General features: G+C 37.7%; 1 protein-coding gene across 20 annotated transcripts in view; it reads left to right on the top strand.

Moving 5' to 3' along the window:
• Positions 1–19,640, top strand: part of BAZ2B (bromodomain adjacent to zinc finger domain 2B) — a 165,513-nt gene that overhangs the window by 117,945 nt on the left and 27,928 nt on the right. For 12 of the 20 annotated variants that reach the window (XM_052791123.1, XM_052791117.1, XM_052791121.1 and 9 more), the window contains 8 exons: positions 696–906; positions 5,525–5,617; positions 5,741–5,802; positions 10,747–10,812; positions 11,564–11,629; positions 12,302–12,346; positions 12,597–12,629; positions 13,820–13,885. In XM_052791123.1, the coding sequence (XP_052647083.1) occupies positions 696–906; positions 5,525–5,617; positions 5,741–5,802; positions 10,747–10,812; positions 11,564–11,629; positions 12,302–12,346; positions 12,597–12,629; positions 13,820–13,885 (642 nt within the window). The remainder of the gene's footprint in view (positions 1–695; positions 907–5,524; positions 5,618–5,740; positions 5,803–10,746; positions 10,813–11,563; positions 11,630–12,301; positions 12,347–12,596; positions 12,630–13,819; positions 13,886–19,640) is intronic. The other 8 variants (XM_052791132.1, XM_052791128.1, XM_052791116.1 and 5 more) reach the window with 2 other exon arrangements.

Here is a 19,640-nt window from a genome sequence, read left to right as displayed (position 1 = left end):
GTTAAAAACTTTTGACTGCTTCAAGTTGGCACAGAAATTAACTTTCTTGCAGTGGATGAGGGGAGAACTACATTGTACTAAATAAAACTTCAAGATTAAAATGAGTCTGTGTTTTCTTCAAATCAGTTGTTGAGATCTACAACACCGCAGAAAGCAATATTTGAAAATGCACTACTGCATTTGATTGTTTTGTATGTCCAAATTTCTGTAAATACTAACAGTTGGAAGACAGTGACTCGTAGCTTGACACATTTTTTCATTCATGTTGAGCAGTGGATTATATAAAAGCAGAGGAGTTATTTTTTAGTTTACAGAATAAGGAAGAATCTATTTTGCCTTTTAAAAAGGGTTGAACAATAAGCAATTAGGTCATAAATAATTAAAAATATCACAGTAGTGGCATACCTGCTAGGTAATAACTGTGTATGTCACTGAATAGTCTTCAGAATCTTGCACAGTAGCACAATTTACAAAATTTCATAGTGTTAAGCTCTCAATATATAGCTTCTGTGCATCATCAAAACATTGTACTACCCAAATAGTACATCACAGCTCTCGCATATTTTATATATATATAACTTATGTGGGGGGGGAAAAAAAATCTCTTGCTGTTCATGTTCTCAAGCATCTTAGATTTATTTTTCCTTTTTTAAATTTGTGTTTATAATACCTCTGTGAAATGTGTCAATTAAAAGGGTGTGCAGTGGTGTCTTCTGAAGGAAGAGGAAGTCATTCCCCGTATCAGAGCTATGGAAGGGCGTAGAGGACGACCACCGAATCCAGACAGACAGCACTCTAGAGAGGAGTCAAGGATGAGACGACGCAAAGGCCGACCTCCGAATGTTGGTAGCACTGAATTTCTAGACAACACCGATGCAAAGCTTTTAAGAAAGCTCCAGGCTCAAGGTAAGATTGTTTTCACAAACAGAGGGTATCAGTATATAGAGAGTTAATGTGTTTTCTGAAGAGGAGTGATGTGTTTCACTAGGGTATTAGTATGCAACATTTTATTTTGGAAATTTGCCACATGCTTTTATTGAAGCCTTTTTCAAGAGCATTAAATATATATATATATATATGATTCAAAGGAAGATGTGTGTGTGTAAATGCATGTGTAAAAGCTTACTCTACAGTTATACTATTCAGTTTATAAAATCTAAGAAAGCAGACATCCAATAATCTGGTTACCACTGATGTATTTTTTAAATTGACAAAAATTAACAGATCTTTGTTTTCTCCTGTATCAGCTCAAACAACAGTGGACCTAGAAATTGAAATTGAGAACCACTGAAGTTAGCCTTTCTGTGAAGCTTTTGGCTGTTCCAGGGAAAATACTTTTCTTGTGAAATGCCTGATAAGTGACAAGATTTGAATGCCCATAAGGTTGAATAGGATCCTATAATAAGTAGTACCAATGTTGACAGTAGAACTTCCATGATAACAAGTACTACTATATGTCAGAAGCACGAGGGCCTGGTTTTAAACAAACATCAGATACATGAGTTTTTAATTTCAATTCTTTAGTTCATAACTGTGTCATATTTTCTGAATGCATCTGATCCAATATGAAAAATTCTTACAGCCCAGGAGTCAGGGTGTTTGTTTTAACTTAAGACTTAATTGTTCTTTCATGTGCTGACTGTGCACGTGTTTGGTTAGCTACCTTGTATTTTGCATCATGTCCTTGCATCTTTTTCCCTTGTTGCCTGCAAAGAGTACTGTTCTGTATAGATATATTTAAGGCATGCAATGGTAATGGTTTGGAAACATGGACAGACAGAAGGCAGTTTTAGAAATGCCTTAATTCGTGGTATGTCTTGCAGTGTTGCACAGCTATTTTACCTGTGTGTTAAGGTCACCGCCTTTTGCTCAGTCTGAGAATTAGGAAACTTTGTCAACTGCTGAAGCATTGTAGCATTTGCTGAGAGGCTGTGTATTTATTGTTGAGACACAGTAACTGATTCCAGAAGTCTTTTCTTCTCAGTGGGAAAAGATAAGCCCAAGTCACTAAGCCATTTTGCTTCACTTTGTATCCTCCCTTTCCCTATATTGGCTACTGTAAGGGGTGGTGGGAAGTATTTAGGACCCTCTCATGTCTATTTTCCCACCACATGCTGTAGCATTTAATAAAATGAACAAACCCATATGGTTTATATATACAAGAAGAGTCAGAATGTATAGTATTTGATGTTACATATGTTCATATCTACCTTGCTGCTTTTTTCCCCTCATGAGAACATAAGAAATGTCTCAGTGGCGCTCAGCCCAGGGGTCATTGAGCGCAGAGCTCTGTCTTCAGTAGTGGCCATAGGAGATGCTGCTTGGAGAAAGCATGTGAACCTGATCGCTTCTTTGTCCATTTATTTCCTCATACATGCACTGTGGCGTCCTGAGGTGTTTTCTGAGTGATGATGTAGAGCACATTTTTTTCTTTCTCCATTTATTTTCCATTTATGGAACTGTTGCCCATGAATTAGCCTGTTCTTTGTTTTTTAACCTCCTGACAATGTTTGCTCTACCAGCCTGCTGTGGCAACAAGTTCCAGAAGTCTGCTAACTACTGGACCATTTTAATTTTTAAAAAATGATCTTCTGTTACTGTCAGTGGGTGTTCCCTAGTTCCATTATTGTGGGGTTTAGAGAATAACAGTTCTCCAATTTATGTTATCCATCACCTTGATGATTTTGCAGGCCTTGATCCTCTTTGTCCTTAGTCTTCTCCTCTCCAAACTGAAGAGCCCAAATATTTTTAGTCTTTTCTCAGAAGGTTCCATCCCTTTGATCCTCTTAATGTGTCCTCTAATTTCAGTATTTCTTTTCTAGGTGTATTACCTTCCATTTATCTATGATGAAGCTTCTCTGCTACCTTTTCCCACTGTTTTGCAGGGCTCTTCCAGAGATCCTTGCTGTCAGCACAGCCTTGGATTTTCCAGAATGCTTAATAACATCTTCACATTTTGGGATTTAACTTTGCAGTCCCCTTTACAAGTTTCATTGATGAAAAAAGATACTAAATAAAGCTGGTTCTAGTACTGATTTGTGAAAAAAAACCCTTCGACTAACTCTTCTTCATCACAAAAGGTGACTGCTGATCTCTGTCCTTCGCCTGCTATCATTTAAAGAGCTTTCAGTCTGTGAAGCTGTACTTCAAAGACATAACAGCTTAGTTATATTAATAATGTTTGACTTAGAACCTAGTCAGATACTTTCTGAAATTCTGAATATGTTATGTCCATTAAATTCTCTTTATCTCCCTGTTACTGACACTCTCATTGAAACCCATAATTAGGCAGAGTTTCCCTTTGTAGAAGCCACGCCAACTGTCTGAACTGATGTTTTATAATGTACTCAGTAAGTATATATAAGACATAATATGTACAATAAGACTCTAAAGAGGAAAGGAAAATCAGACTAACCTATCTGCAGTTTCCAAGACTTCTGCTAGAGCCCTTTTTTTTTTTTTGTTGATGAGAGTTGCCAGTCCTATGACACAGTGGCTGTTGTTAATAATACAGTAAACACCCAGACCAATGTCTCTGTGGTTTCATGTTAATGTTCCTTCACGTTTCTCAGTTTACTCTGTCCCGTCCTGGTGATCTGTTAACACCTGACTTACCTTCTTGATCTAATACTTCTTTTATATTTACCTCAAATTCATCTAGCTCTTCCGACCTGTCTGCTGTAGACAATGCACTGAGTAGGGGAATCTACCCAACATCTTCAGCAGTAGAGATTGATACAAGGAATTCAGTAACCCTTTTTTCTAAGGCTCTTATTTCTGTCCTGTTGGTCGTTAGGTCCCACTGATTACATTTCTGGCTTCCTGTTGTGATGCATGTAAAGATCTTTTACTGTCTGCTCAGGCATCCTTTGCAATGTGCTCTTCAAATTCTTTTTTAGCCTTTCTAACTCTTAAAGTTTGGCCAGTCATAGGCTTTCCTGTTCTTATTTGAACAAGCTTTTCATGTTTTACATGCTCACCATTTTCCTATGACGGCCTCCTTTTCTGAAGGCCTGCATATGGACTACCTTTTTCCTTTTTTAAATGTGGCTCCGTGTTTACCTGGACAAGTATACTTTTTTTTTTTTTAAACTGCTTCTAGGTTGCTCACTTGAAGTATGCGTGCTTGAAGACTGCTTTTGTACAGCTTCTTTTAGGGTTCCACCAAATGGACTACATAGATGTCTCTTCATTTGTTGTTTTTATGCTATGTGACTTGATACTGCACTTTGCATAGAAAGCTGGTCTTCTGCCTGTACATCTCGTTCTGATATTCCTGTAACGTTGGTACCTGGCAACACCATGTATTATTAATTATCCTTCTACTGTGTCCGTGAGATGTCCATTACATCTGGGTTATCATTTGATACCAAGAATTCTGGTTTCCCTAATTTCTTTTTTGATTTCTTGGCTTGATTTAGAAGCCCTTAGATTTTGCTCAGTGTGGCACATATTAGTTGAATGGAAATACAGGTGGTCTGATTTGTCGTCCCTGTTTTTTGCAGTATAGGTGTTTGTTTCCCATCTGTCCTTTTCAAACGCATGTTGAACGTTAACTACATCCTCCTTATGGATTGTGTTAATTCAGACTAAGTGGTCCACTGCATTTGTTGGCCTTCCATACTTCATAGCTTAAGTTTTCCTCTATAATGTAGTCTAACTTCCAGCCACTGGTTCTGTTTCAGTTAAGATGTAACTTCTTCTGTATGGTTTCCCCTTGGCCCTGAAGGTTTCCTTGTTGTGTACCTATTTACACTACCCTTCCTATCTACAGCATCATCTTATCTATATCATCCATATGTCTGCCTGCATCTTGGTCATTGCACAAGAAGTTGACAGTATTTTGGAGAATGCTATCAAAGAGGTCGTGGACCTCAGTCCTTTGAATAGCAAGCTGAATTCAACCCCCAGAAAATCCTTCCTACAGCTGTCTTACATCAGTGTCCATGCACAGTTCATCCAAATTTCATAAATATTCTCACTTAAAGCAGTAGAATGCTTCAGGAGATTACTAATTAGCAGAAGAGTGGCTGGCTGTAGGTAGCCATGCTAGAGACGTGTGATCCTGATGAGTGTGCTCTTACTGCATTGTTAAAAAAAGATTGATTACATGAGGTGACTCATAAGGAAAACAGTAATTCCATGCTTTCTGAATAAAACGTTGATTTATTACTCTGAGACAAATGTTTTCTGCATTAAAAAGAAAGAAGAAATCAGTTTTTAAATGAAGCAACATTATTGGCCTGATGCTATCACTTAATAGGTAATTTTTTTCTCCAAAAGTAGTATTTTCTTTTATGTAGAAAGTATTCGTGTTCATTTGTACTGTTGATGTAGTTACTGATAAGTGAGATACCACTAAAGGTAGTTGATAGTGAAATGTTGTCAAGATAAATGTGTGCAAAACAAATCCACTGTTTCCTCTATCTTTACCTCATGCAAATGTCTTTACCTCATGCAAGTGTCTGGATTTATTGTTGGACAGCACTGTTTTTATGAACTTAATATTTTCTTTTTGTAACAGAAATAGCTAGGCAAGCAGCACAAATCAAGCTACTGAGAAAACTCCAGAAGCAGGAACAAGCTCGAGCTGCCAAAGAAGCAAAAAAACAGCAAGGTAAGTATTACTTGTGAAAGTTTGTGCATGCTAGCAGATTATTGTGGAAAGTATTAATGAAAAGTTAGCTATCTCTTGTCATGTTCTGCTGATATTCATTTTTTGTTTGCTTTTGTTTCTCAGCTATTATGGCAGCTGAAGAAAAGAGAAAGCAAAAGGAACAGATAAAGATAATGAAGCAGCAGGTAAACTTTATGTGATTGTTAAATTAGCTCTTTAAATTACATTTTGAATTATTGAATTAGGGGTATTTTAATTATTTAGTAAATTATTAAGTATGCTGATTACAAAGTGAATGTTTTAAATCTAGTTTTAAAGAGCACACAGTGTATATTATTTAAAATTCTAAACTCTGTAGTTGTCGTTCATGTTGTCAGGACATCCCAATTTCGTCTGTGTTGATTTAAGCCACCCAACATATGTAATTGCTTGCCAATATCAGTAAGAAATTAAAAAACTGCTATCAAAGTACAGTGATGCGGTCTTCCTTTATTTGGTTCTGTGAAAACAAACTGTTATATCTGTTTATGTAAGTACTGGAAGAGTGCAGTTAGCTTCTTCAGTGATTCTGGAAGGCTGTCAGTGGTTTTAGGTTGTGTGCGAAGGCTTGTATCTCAGTATGCCAGTGAATTAATACATGTTTTTAAACATACAAGTATTGTTAAATACTGTCATAGCAAATACTTCCAATAAAAGTGAGCCCATATAAACTTTACCAAACGAACCTACTTACGGAAGCAGGCTTTTAAATATTTTAACAACTGCTTTTAGTGAATTAGTGAAAAGTTATGTATGTTGGGAAAATGAAAATTTTTAAAAGAGAATAATTTGCATCCAAAAATATATTTGTGTGGTTGTTTAATATTCATTCTGTTCATTATGAAACTTACTGCAGAGTACAGAAATTAAATGCTTCATCTGGTAGCAGTCAAAGGACAAGTTTTTTAGCTTTCAGTGAAAAGACACTTTTTGTGTTCAGTACCATTATTGCAATAGGTTTTTACCCTCTTACAGTGGCAGAGAATAAGTATATAAAACCTTCTAAAAGTAGGAAAAGTTGACTTTGGTAGGCAAATGCAACCTGTACTGCTTTTGAATTGGTATGTGTATGCATAGTACAGATAGTACATTTAATTATTTTTAAAAAAGAATGTCTAAATATTGTTTGGATTAACTATTTTATGTTAAATGTTCATATTCTTATTATAGTAGTATTTATAGAGTCTTAAATTAAAGGGATATATTAAGATGGAGACAATGAACATTTACTATTAAAACCAATACCTTTTGTTTGTGATAGAAACTTTAAGTGACATTTCCATGAAATTCTATGAGTATTTGCACTTGATGATATGTTACTTTGTAATGTAATGCATATTTTTAGCTGTAAATAAAATTTTAAAGTTGGACATGGGAAGAGAGGGTTCCAGGTTTGACTTCACTGCATTCATGCATCAGCTTCATGGGACATTTAATTAACTTCCTGATTTAAAATACCTCATGCCTTTCATACAGGATAAAGCTGAAGTCTGTTGCAGGGAAAATGTTTCTGCAGTGGTGCAGTGTCTTCACTGTGGTCTCAAGACTGGATTCTATTTATATTGTAGTTCACTTGTGTTTTTTCAAGAGATGGTTTAGTTACAGTTTTTTTGAGCTCGTTACACCTTTTCAGCCTGTTGTGTTATCTGAGTAATCTACCAAGTAATTTTATTTTGCAGCTGAGTTGCATTTAGATCTCTATAGAAGCTTCACATCTAACATTCAGATTCAGAAATCAGCAAAACAAAACATGTCCGTATTGGATTTATTTTGTTTGTGTTTTTTTTAATGTCAGAGAACAATTAATTAGGATGGAGTAATAGAACCATAGAATCATTTAGGTTGGAAAGGACTTTTAAGATCATCGAGTCCAACCATAAACCTAACACTACCATGTCCACCACTAAACCATGTCCCTGAGCACCACATCTACACGTCTTTTAAATACCTCCAGGCACAGTGACTCAACCACGTCCCTGGGCAGCCTGTTCCAGTGCTTGATAAGCCTTTCAGTAAAGAAATTTTTCCTAATATCCAATCTAAACCTCCCCTGCCGCAACTTGAGGCCATTTCCTCTCGTCCTATCACTAGTTACTTGATAGCAGAGACCAGCACCCACCTCACTACAACCCCCTTTCAGGCAGCTGTAGAGAGCGATAAGGTCTCCCCTCAGCCTCCTTTTCTCCAGGCTGAACAACCCCAGTTCCCTCAGCCGCTCCTCATAAGACTTGTGCTCCAGGCCCCTCACCAACTTGGTTGCCTTTCTCTGGACACGCTCCAGCACCTCAATGTCTTTGTATGATCTCACCATCCCACCAGTTAGAAATAATACTGGAAAACCAGATGTCATTATTTTGCCTCTTAAGCGGCATCCTGTGGTGTTAAAAAAGTCAATGAAAATATAAAGGCCTTTCACATCTTTGAAATCCAGATACTAAAACCTAACATACTTCTTTTTTTTTTTTTTTTATTAAGTAGTTAACCAAAATTGTTGTTACTGCAGATACCTTAAATATCCCAGGAATGGATAACAATTAATCCTTGTTGGTAATTGCTTAGATTTTCCTGTGAAGAAAGTGCTCAGTATAGTAGACAGTGGGCCAGAAGTTGTCACTCTACCATCTATGAGTTAAACTAGGAGAGGCTGAGAGAGCTGGGACTGTTCAGCCTGGAGAAGAGGGGGATCGGGGGGCTCTCAGCAATGTGTACAAATACCTGGAGGGAGGGTGCAAAGAGGACGGGGCCAGGCTCTTTTCAGAGGTGCCCAGTGACAGGACGAGAGGCAATGGGCACAGACTGAAACACGGGAGGTTCCCCCTGAATATCGGGAAACGCTCTTCCACCATGAGGGTGACTGAGAACTGGAACAGGGGGCTCAGGGAGGTTGTGGAGTCTCCCACCTTAGAGATTTTCAGCAGCTGTATGGACATGGTCCCGGGTAACTGGCTCCAGGTGACCCTTCTTGAGCAGGGGGGTTGGACAAGGTGACTTCCAGAAGTCCCTTCCAACCTCAACCATTCTGAACTTTTGTAGTTAGTGACAGCTTCAAAGTTTCCACTTATGAAGGCAACCCATACTTGCTAAGGAAGGGTAAATAATGCAGACTGTTCTTTTTTTAAAAGCATTGGGCTTGTATCCAGTCACATCACCCTATGATTATAAAGTGTTCCTTACATTCTTAGGTGTGCAGGGATCAAGAATTGCTTAGCAAATACATCAAATCCAGACCTTGTTTATCATCTCCATATTCCTTCTTGAGTTATAAACCGATAAAATTTTCATGATTCCAATGTGTTGAAACCTTCTTCTAATCTCCGAGATGTTTCTTTACTCTGCCCTCTACTGAAAAGTTTGTTCTGTATTAAGTCTAGCCTTTATGGAATTGAGAGACTACAGTACATACTCTAAACTTCTGTACAGTTTTGTCTGTAAAGTATATTGGGGGATAATAGAGACTTAAGGTCCATACTGTGAGCTTTGTATGTTGAAAATGAAAGTTCAACACTGTATAAACAGGGCCCCTGAATTAATTTGCTGGATAAGGTAGTCTTATGCTGGACTTCTTAACAGTTTAAGGAGCTGGTAAGATTTGCCTCAAGTTTGTAAGACCTCATGAGGTCTTCTGGTATTGGAGCTCTACAGGAAATTTTGTATGTCTTTCTCTTCTCTGATTGCTCCTTTTCTGTTAAATATTTTAGATTATGTTTTCTTAGGGGCTTGTTTTTGGTTGTAATTATTTTTTGATAAACTACATACATCACTATGTGTTCTCTAGAAAGTAAAATCTTAGAGTAGTCCATGTTCTAGAGTCTCGGACCAGCTCACAAGAAAACAATGTCTTCCATAGAGATGTGCTTTACACTCACTGTTGGGAAAACATCTGCTGTTCCAGGGAAGAGTATTGAGCTCCATTTCAGACTTCTGATTTAGGCCTCCCAGCTTGCAGGGCCTTTCCATGGTCTGGGTTTTGCTGTTAAAACTTTACAGCAAGTGCAGCTGAATGTATTGTAGCACTTCCCTTCATAATGGTCCCTGCCTAGTCATTGTGGCTCAAGCAGCTTTTTTGAGATAATAAAACCTCAAATAATGTGCTAAGAAATTTTTAATATGAACTCGGGTTATTACTATTTAACAGACAAAACCCATGCAGCACAGGAAATGTGAACTAATCCCAAAGTTTGCAATGATTGCATTTCTAAATCAATGTAATAAGACTTCATTCAGATTTTAGGAACTAATTCCTGAAAAAGAATAAATTAGAATATGGTTAGACAGCATTCATCTGTGGAGTGCATAGCTTGATCATTTTCTTCTTGCCATGATGAAACATGCCGAAATGTGTTGTACGGCCCGTGGCTGCTGTTTTGGTTACTTTTTTTGTGATTTCACTCTTCGGCAAGTATAAAACTCGGTCCCGTAAACTACATGTTAAGGCATCCAAACTCATCATCAATTACCTGAATATTTAAAAAATCTGGAGAAACTGAAGTGTACTAAACTGTGAATATATTATCCAAGTTGCATGTGGGTGACTGTTACTGGCTGACAGAGTACGTACGTTGGGTTTCACAGTGCTCTGATTCTCCACGTTGCCCGTGGTACCATAATGAACTGAAAGGCTGCTAGAACCAAGGCAGAAAATAGTGGTTTGACAGAACCCTGTGTTTCTTATTAAGGGAGATCACGTCAAAACATCACGTTTTTCATGATAGCTCCCATTTCCATTCATTCCTAAATTGCTCCACCATTGACAGCTAGGATTTGAATGCTGCTAGCTTGCTTACATTGTCATTAATCTGGTCCCCTTAAAGCTGTTTTTAAAAAAAACCAACAAACTATGACAACTTAAACATGAGCACCTAGGCATAACGCAGTGTTGGTTCCTTCAGGGATATACCAGACATCTTCTAATGCTAGTAAAAATGCTAAACGTACATTGTTATATGGGAACAATTGATTACAGTGGGTCCGAGACTCCATAACAAAAAGTATATATGTATAAACTTGGTCATTTTTTTTAAATGTAAAAAGTAAGTTTACTTTTTCGATATTGTTTTTTTAAAAAGAAATAACTTTTTTTCCTCTTGTAGGAAAAAATTAAGCGAATCCAGCAAATCAGAATGGAGAAAGAACTTCGAGCTCAGCAACTTTTAGAGGTAAAAATAATGGCTCAAATGCAATTTTTGTGTTGCCATTTTAAAGAACGTTGTATTTTAATAGTCATGCATGCAGTTAGGAATGTAACTAAATATAACAGCTCTAGCAACCTGGACTTCCAAAGGCCAGTTCAAAAACGTGTCTTAAAATCTTTTTCTTAAAAAAAATCTGTATTAACTTTGACCCAAATCTTGCAAATGTTCACTTTAGTTCCTGACTTTCTACACAAATAGTCTTGTATTTGCTAAAGTTAACAGCGTAACTATTCCTTTGTTAAAAAAGAAGTTTGCAATAATAGGATGTTAAAGCAGTATCATGCTCTGCTCTGTATGAAGTGCAGTGGAGTTAAAATACTGAGTTTATATATATGCTAGACTATACTGTTATACTATACTAGTTTGCTAGTATACTAGCACAGACAGATTGCTAGTTTTCAAGTCTCCGTTCATGGAAAAATTAATGGTAATTTCTTTGCCGCTTATATTTTATTGTTTCTGTGTATGCTTACATTCTTACTTATAATAGCCAGGTGAAGCAATTTTGAGGGGACTTGAAATTCTGACTTAATTCTTAAAAAGTAAATTAATTGTGAATTGATTGGTTGTGAAAGCTGCATTGGGGAAGAAATCTGTTGCAACATACACGATATGTGATGATGTTTTGAACTTTTAAAGGCACATAACTTTATTTCTAGTCAGATTATTTTCAAGTTGTGATGGTGCTGTTGTGTGACCTGTTTTGCATGCACAGGCAAAAAAGAAAAAGAAGGAAGAAGCAGCAAATGCCAAATTATTGGAGGCCGAAAAACGAATAAAGGTTAGTTTAGAGGAGCTCCAAAAACAAGAACTGTGTTATTGTGCATACTATATGTTGATGTATAAAAGCAGTAAATGTGGAAGAATATTCATTGATAATGAAACTGTAAATAGAGATGGCATATAACGTGTACATATGTTTACATAAACACATGAAGCATACACAGAGAATTTTGTGTATGTGACATACACACACACATACATTCATACATACACACATGAATATAGAGACAGTGATTTTTTTGTGCTGCTACCATGAGTTTTGCTTACATGACGCTTGGTTTGCATAACTTAAAATGCTCGTGCAGTAACATTATTCACAATGTTCTTTTAAGCACACTGTGTCAAAAAACTTTGTTGCTTCTCAACAAGCGTAGTCTTTTCTAGGGTGTATGTGTACAAGACTACAGAACGGTTTTACAAACATTGGAAAATACAGTTTACATGTGTACTTCTATTACTGCTTTGGCATTCTTGGTGTATTTTAACATGGAACTCCTAACTCAATAGACTTGCTGTCATGTATACCATGTATACTTCTCTGTGGTCAGTTTATGGGGGGTGGGGAAATAAGAATTTAAGTCAGAAGTGCTGTTTTAGCGTGGCAAAAATGTGCAACTTGTAAGTAAATTTTGATAGATATTTTAAATAAATTTTTGTTCTTTTGTTTAAGGAAAAAGAGATGCGAAGGCAGCAAGCCGTTCTTCTGAAACACCAGGTTGGTATACATTCAGTTGACCAAACAGACAGAATGCCAATTGTGAACTACTACTTAAGCTATATGGGGGGGGTGGGGAAATCTTCAAACTATGCCCTTTTTAAATTTCTGGGTTTGATTCCTGCACAAATTCTCTTTCACCTTATGATTTGTTGCTTTGCTTTGGTATTGGGGTCTTTTGGGGGATTATAAAGTGGTTTTATGACTTTGTGATTTCTGTTTCATAATGTTTGCCAACTCTTTCTACCAGGAGTTGGAGAGGCATAGACTAGATATGGTATGGGTATGTTTATTTTTGTACATCTAACACCGCATTGTGATTTGGTTGTGATATGGTTGTCATAGCAATGCATAAAATGTAGCACTGGCTGCTGTCATATTACATACTGCTGCATGGCTTTACAGCACAGTGCATTGCATACATCTGCTTGTCTTGTCTGTTAAGGAAAAAAAAAAGACATGTCTTGAACATGTGTATAAATTGAACATCACAATAAATAAGTGAGGTTTTTAAGCAAGAAAGTATGTTACTGATGTCCTAATAGAAATTGGACTACTGTATAAAATCAGGGATTAATTAATGCAAAATTAATAGGTAGTCACTTTGATAATTTTTGCAAGCCTTGTCCCATTCACTGCGAATGAATCCAGACATTTAAAATATAATTTGAATTAACTATTTTAGAAATCAGGATGATGTCTTTCCTAAGTTTGTAAGGTACTGAGGAAATTAGCTTTCAGTCGGTGGTAAATACATAATGTTACAAGTATAGAATGAAACATTAGAATGTAATCCTAGCCTCACTGAATTAGATGATAAAATTCCCATAGCCTTTACTGGGGCCAAGATTTACTCTACAGCTTTTAAGGCAAAAACTCTATACTTAATGCTCAAGAATACAGCTCCTTAAAGCATCTGAAGTTACCGACATAATTTATTGAGGGACAGACATCAGTAAATGCAAGTGTCGTTGCGTATGTAAGCGCCACCACTAGCTTGATTAAAAATGATCTAGAGCTGAGAAAATTAATCATATTAATTTGTTGCTTGGTTACAAAAATGTTAATTTTTGCAATGTTTGAAAATGACCAGTTGAAAATTGCTGCTGAATTGGCTATTGAAGAAGTAAATTGCAAGTTCTGTAATAGCAGATGTAAGGTAACTGACCTGTTCCAGCCAACCATTATGCTTTTTGTTCTGCCAGCTTATGAAGGAGCATCACAACTGACCATAAGTAAATCTGTATGCTTCTTTTTTACACTGTCTCCATGTTCATTGCTTTACCTTTTTGCTTTTGATTGTTCTTGTATTTGCTTTCTAAACCTGAACTAAAACATGCACAGACTTGGCCATTCTTGTCCTATATTTAGTATTTACTGTGACTTGTCTATTAATGCTAAATTTGTTACTCAGCTTTTTTACTGATTTGAAAACGTGGATTAGTTTTGTTCTAATCTTACCTGCTTCAATAGGAACGAGAAAGGAGAAGACAACACATGATGCTTATGAAAGCCATGGAAGCACGTAAAAAAGCAGAAGTGAGTATTAACCTTCAAAAGTTTGAACTTTTCATGCTTTCATTCTGCAGTGATCTGTAGAAGAGCAGTGTCTTTAATGTACCTGTTTGTACAATTTCATTTGTATACACAGCAGTGGCAGGACAAGAAGCAATAGGCACAAATTGAAATACAGGAAATTCTACTTAAACTTAAGAAAAGCTTTTTTACTTTGAGGGTGATGGTTGAACACTGGCACAGATTGCCCAGGTAGGTTGTGGAGTTGCAACCTGCCGTAGCTGATACTGCTGTGGGATGACGGCGGGGACAGGACGCGCATGGCGATGGGGACTGGATGATCTCAAGAGGTCCCTTCCATCCTCAGTGATTCTGAGCAAGAAGCCAATAATTGCATAGTCACTTCAGAGTCCCTAGTATTTCCTGGAAAGGAAGTTTTATTTTCTCTTCTTCGCATTGTTCAGGTGTATAAGAAGAGTAAGGACTTCATCATACTGACTTGTCAGACTTGCTGAACAGGTTTTCCTCAATACTTACCCAGGGGTAAAAATATACATCTTATTCCAGTCCAGGCTTCTTAGAACTTGTGGATTTTGTAGATGATTCTAGACTGGGACCATGATGAAACCAAGCAAATAGGATTATTATGCCTTAATAATTTTTTTTTTTTGTCCTTCAGTAGAAAGTACTGCTGCGCTACAGAAAATAGATACTTCATTTCTCGTTTTGTTTTACTAAAAATATGTCAGAAATTCTGAACCAAGAGATAGAGAAGCCTAAAGTCCTAAATGTGTATGTGTCATTTTGCGTACAATCATTTTACTTTGTCCGTCTCTGAATCTGGTTATTTAACTTGCTTTCTTTTTTGAACACAGTGACATTAAGCTGATAACAAAAAACTGGTTGATTTCCCTTTCCAAAATTTCAGGCTTCTTTTGATGCTGATCATCTAAACATCTGAATTTTTTTGTTCTGTTTTGTTTCTCAAAATAAGACTATTTCCAAAATAGCTGCCCTTTCCTTACGATGAGTGCTTTTTATTCTGGTGATTTCTTTCATTTATATAAATTTAGTATATCACAAAAGGACCTAATAAAACTTTCTTATTATGAGGATTAATGCTAAAGAGTAAATACACATTCTGCGCTACTAAATTGGGTGTTTGGGCAACTGAATTAAACTATTCCTTTTAAAGTAGTGCAAAATGGAAATGTTTTTCATAATTTAAATTATTACTTTGCTTACAAGTTAAGGAACTCTAGATACTTTACTTAGAGGGGGGAAAAATATTCAAGAAACACTGGTAGTCCGTATCGGCACAACCTAACCCAAAATCCATTGAAATACTTAAATTGAGTTGACTAATCAGGCCTTTAACTAGTTAAATTTTACTCTTAGCCATACTATCGCATGAAAGATACTGAAGTTTCCCTGCTCTTAAGCTAATATAATAGTGGCTTTGTAACAGAACTTGTTCTTATAGCCAGTTGAGAGGTCTCAATTTCATTAGAAGGTTGCGGAAGGAAATGAGGGAAGTCTTTAGCTTTGCCTTGAAAGCAGTTGTAACCACATTGCTTATGTTCGTGACTGAGGTAGCTTGAGAAAAAGCCTCTCTTACAGGAATACCACATCCTGCTTATTAAGGTTACGCTGTAGTAAATGAAATGGTACTAGTTAAACAACTCAAACTTTTTTAGCTTCATTGGTTTGAAATAATACAGTAGTTTAGTTGCATTATAGATGGTTAAAAAAAATTATCTAAAAGTACATGATGGAATAGCATTGATGATAAAACCAGAGCTGTACAGTATGATTGATGAAACTTTTATGAGACCATGATAAACTAATTTACATCTTAATTAATCCTGAGGCTGTCTTCAGTTTTAACCCTGATATTGTCTTAAGGGGGACTATCAATGCTAAAACATAATTGCTAACTTTTTAAAATTTTACTTTTTGTATATTTCTGTATATTTTGAGACTTTTTTTATCACTATGTCCTGAGACTTTTATAAATAAAGTACAGATAGCTAAGAGATTGAAGTAAAATAACCATCGTTATAGCATCTCATTGTCAAAGACATTGTTAAAACTTTTCTCTTAGATATGTTAGTAAATTTAAAAGTGACAGACCAAAACAAAGAAAAATTGAATAATACTTTAGTGCAAGGAAAAATTTCAGGGTTAAGTCTTAAGCCGACTAGAAGAGGTGCCCTCCTAGATTTCTTGTTTGTAAACAAAGAGGAACTCATGGACGAAGTGGTGATCGGTGGCTGTCTTGGTGACAGTTGACTACAAAGTAGTTGAGTTTCAAATCATTGGTGATAGGAGAAAAACCGCCAGCAAAACTTTGACCCTGGATATGGGGAGAGCAGTCTTTGGGCTGCTGAAGGAGCCTAGCGTCCAAACCCCAAACATAACACTATACCAGCTACTAGGAAGAAAATTAACTCTATCCCAGCCTAAACCAGGACAGTATTAAGGTCCCCTGGGAATCTGCTTTTGAAGATATTGGGGTCCATGAATGCTGGTCATTTTTAAGAGCCATCTCTTAAGAGCCCAGGAGCAGGGAATTCCAAAGTGTGGGAAGTCAAGCAAGTGGGGCAGAAGGCAAGCTTGGCTGAGCAGGGATCATCTTCTAGAATTTAGGCAGAAACGGGAAGTTTATGGACATTCGAAGCAAGTACAGGCAACATGGGAGGACTATTGGGATGCTGTTCGCCGCTGTAGGGAGAAAATTTTTGTGGCCAAAGCTCGACTAGAGTTCAGGCTGGCCAGTACTGTGAAGGACAACAAAAAGGGCTTTTTAAAATACATTAACAGCAAAAGGAGGATCAGAGATAACATTGGTTTGTTACTTGATGAGGTCATTTACCTCACAAATGGGGACATAGAAAAAGCAGAGACGTTTAATGCCTTCTTTGCCTTTGTCTTTAACACCGATGACGGGCCCTGGGACCCCTGGAGCCCTGTATTGAAAGACTGTTACTGGGAGGATGATAAATTCCCAGCTGACTCTGAACATGTTGGAGACTTGCTGCTTTAGCTGGATGCACATAAGGCTGTGGAGCCTGATGGGATTCATCCTAGGGTACTGTAAGAGCTGGCCGATGTTATTGCAGGACCTCTCTCCATTATTTTTCAATGGTCTTTGGAAACTGGAGAGGTCCCAGTCAACTGGAAGCTGGCAAATGTCCCAATTTTCAAGAAGGGAAAGAAGGAAGACCCTGCTAATTACAGACCTGTCAGTCTCGTTTCAGTGCCTGGTAAAATTATGGAGAAGGTTCTTCTGGGAGTTATTGAAAAACACTTGAGAGACAATGCAGTTATTGGTCATAGCCAGCACAGGTTCATGAGGGGAAACTCCTGCTTAACCAGCTTAATTTCCTTTTATGACAAGGTCACCCATCTAGTTGACCAAGGGAAGCCAGTAGATGTGGGTGGTTTTGATTTTTAGCAAAGCTTTTGATACCATCTCTCACAGTATCCTTCTGGACAACATGTCCAGCGTATAGCTAGAGAAGTGCATAATATGTTGGGTGAACAATTGGCTGATGGGTTGGGCTCAAAGAGTTTTAATAAATGGGGTCACATCAGACTGGCGGCCAGTCACCAGTGAAGTTCCCCAGGGCTCAATTTTAGGGCCAGTGCTCTTTAATGTTTTTATAAATGATCTGGATGCAGGAGCTGAATGTACGTTAAGTTTGCCAGCGATACTAAACTAGGAGGAGCTGTGGACTGCCTTGAGGGTAGAGAGGCCTTACAGAGAGATCTGCATGGACTAGAGAGCTGGGCAATCACGAACTGTATGAAATCTAACAAGAGCAAGTGTCTGATTCTCCACGTGGGATGGGGTAATCCTGGTTATACATGCAAATTGGGGGATGAGGCGCTGGAGAACAGCCCTGTGGAAAGAGATCCAGGGGTTTGGGTTGATGGCGAGTTGAATATGAGTCAACAGTGTGCCCTAGCAGCCAAAAGGGCCAACTGTGTCCTGGGGTGCATCAAGCATAAACATAGCTAGCTGGTTGAGACGGGGTGGCTGTCCCACTCCACACCGCAGTGGCGTGGCCTCACCTTGAATACTGTGTGCAGTTTTGGGTTCCTCAATATAAGAAGGACGTCAAACTATTAGAGTGTGTCCAAAGGAGGATGACCAAGATCAAGGATGAAGGGTCTCAAGGGCAAGACTTAGGAGGAGCAGCTGAGGTCACATGGTCTGTTCAGCTTGGAGAAGAAAAGGCTGAGGGGTGACCTCATTGCAGCCTACAACTTCCTCAAGGGGGGCAGCAGAGGGAGAGGTGCTGATCTCCTCTCAGTGGTGACCAGTGATAGGACACAAGGAAACGGAATGAAGCTGCATCAGGGAAGTTCAGATTGGACATGAGGAAAAGGTTCTTCACTGAGAGGGTGGTCGGTCACTGGAACAGGCTCCCCCCAGGAAGCAGTCACAGCACCAAGCCTGTTGGAGTTCCAGGAGTGTCTGGACAATGCTCTTAGTCATATGGTTTAGTTTTAGATAGTCCTATGAGGAGCAGGGAGTGGGACTTGATGATCCTTATGGGTCCCTTCTGACTCAAGATATTCTGTGATTTATCTTTGTTAAAAAGTTAGATTAAGTTGTTTCTGATCTTCCTAGTAGTATCCCATAAAACAACCTGGAAAGGAAAATAATGGCAGTTTTGTTGACAATATTTTTATAAACTAAAATTAGGAATCTGTTTCTGACCTGTATCATTCTGGTAGGTAGTGACAGTTAAAATTGTGCAAATAAAGCTATGAAGAGCTGAATATTCTGAAGATGGTTTTTCCACAGCAGCCATAAATAAGGGACAGATCTGATTTCAAAAAACCAGTATGTTCCTTTTTAAAACCAGTGTTACCCTCTCCCTGTTCTCCACATACTTCCTGAGGTGGAGGGCTCAAAACTGGACACTCTTCAGATACAGTCTCATCAGCACTGAGTAGAGGGAGATGATACCCTAAGCACCTGATCCACTGTTGGAAATCAGGATGCCAGGCTAAATGGTTGTATAGTCTGATCCAGTGCTGTAATTATATTCTTACTCTAATAGAAATAGAATAGTAAATGTTTATTGCAGCCAGCAAAAGTAATCTCTAAGTATATGAATGAAACTTAGCATGGTTAAGGTTTGCATTTTTAATCATAACTCCAAATTAATATGTTGCCACTTAAATATCCGTATGTACTTCTCTTGTTTTCTTCTGAGATAGAATGTTTCTAGTTGTCACGAACAAGTTGTAGGAAATGCTGGTTGACTTTGAGACCTTGACATAGGTTAAGATAAAAGGCAATGAACCATTTAACAAGTTGGAGAGTATTTTCCATTTTAAAATAAAGTTACTGATTTTGTGTGCTGCTTTAGTGTATTGTGATTTTCCATACGAGATGTATGCTGGTAAAGGGAGAAAAACATGAATAAGCAGCATGTCTCTTATGAAATCATCACAGATATGAGGGCCTGTGTTGTCCATACAGAGGATGCTTACACAGCTGCAAAGCAGCAGTTGGACAGATGGGTAGTTCTGTACATGACTGCTTTTCTTCTGCCAGTGTAAGATTGCTGGTCCAAACATGTTCCTTATGTCCAGCTCTGACCTCTGTCTTCCCTAAAATCCACTAAATACTGTAGCAGAGGTCATTATCAACTGCTCTGTGCAGTTATAGTGTTTAGCCACAGTTATCACCAGCGGCCTAGTAATATTCAATATAGAAAAAGAAAGAATAAAAAGTCATGGGGCATGACAGAACTATACA

The sequence above is a fragment of the Harpia harpyja genome, chromosome 7 (assembly GCF_026419915.1).
Source record: "Harpia harpyja isolate bHarHar1 chromosome 7, bHarHar1 primary haplotype, whole genome shotgun sequence".
In the NCBI taxonomy this organism is placed as follows: domain Eukaryota; kingdom Metazoa; phylum Chordata; class Aves; order Accipitriformes; family Accipitridae; genus Harpia; species Harpia harpyja.
The sequence above is the reverse complement of the archived record's forward strand: the minus strand, read 5'-3'. Positions and strand labels throughout refer to the sequence as shown.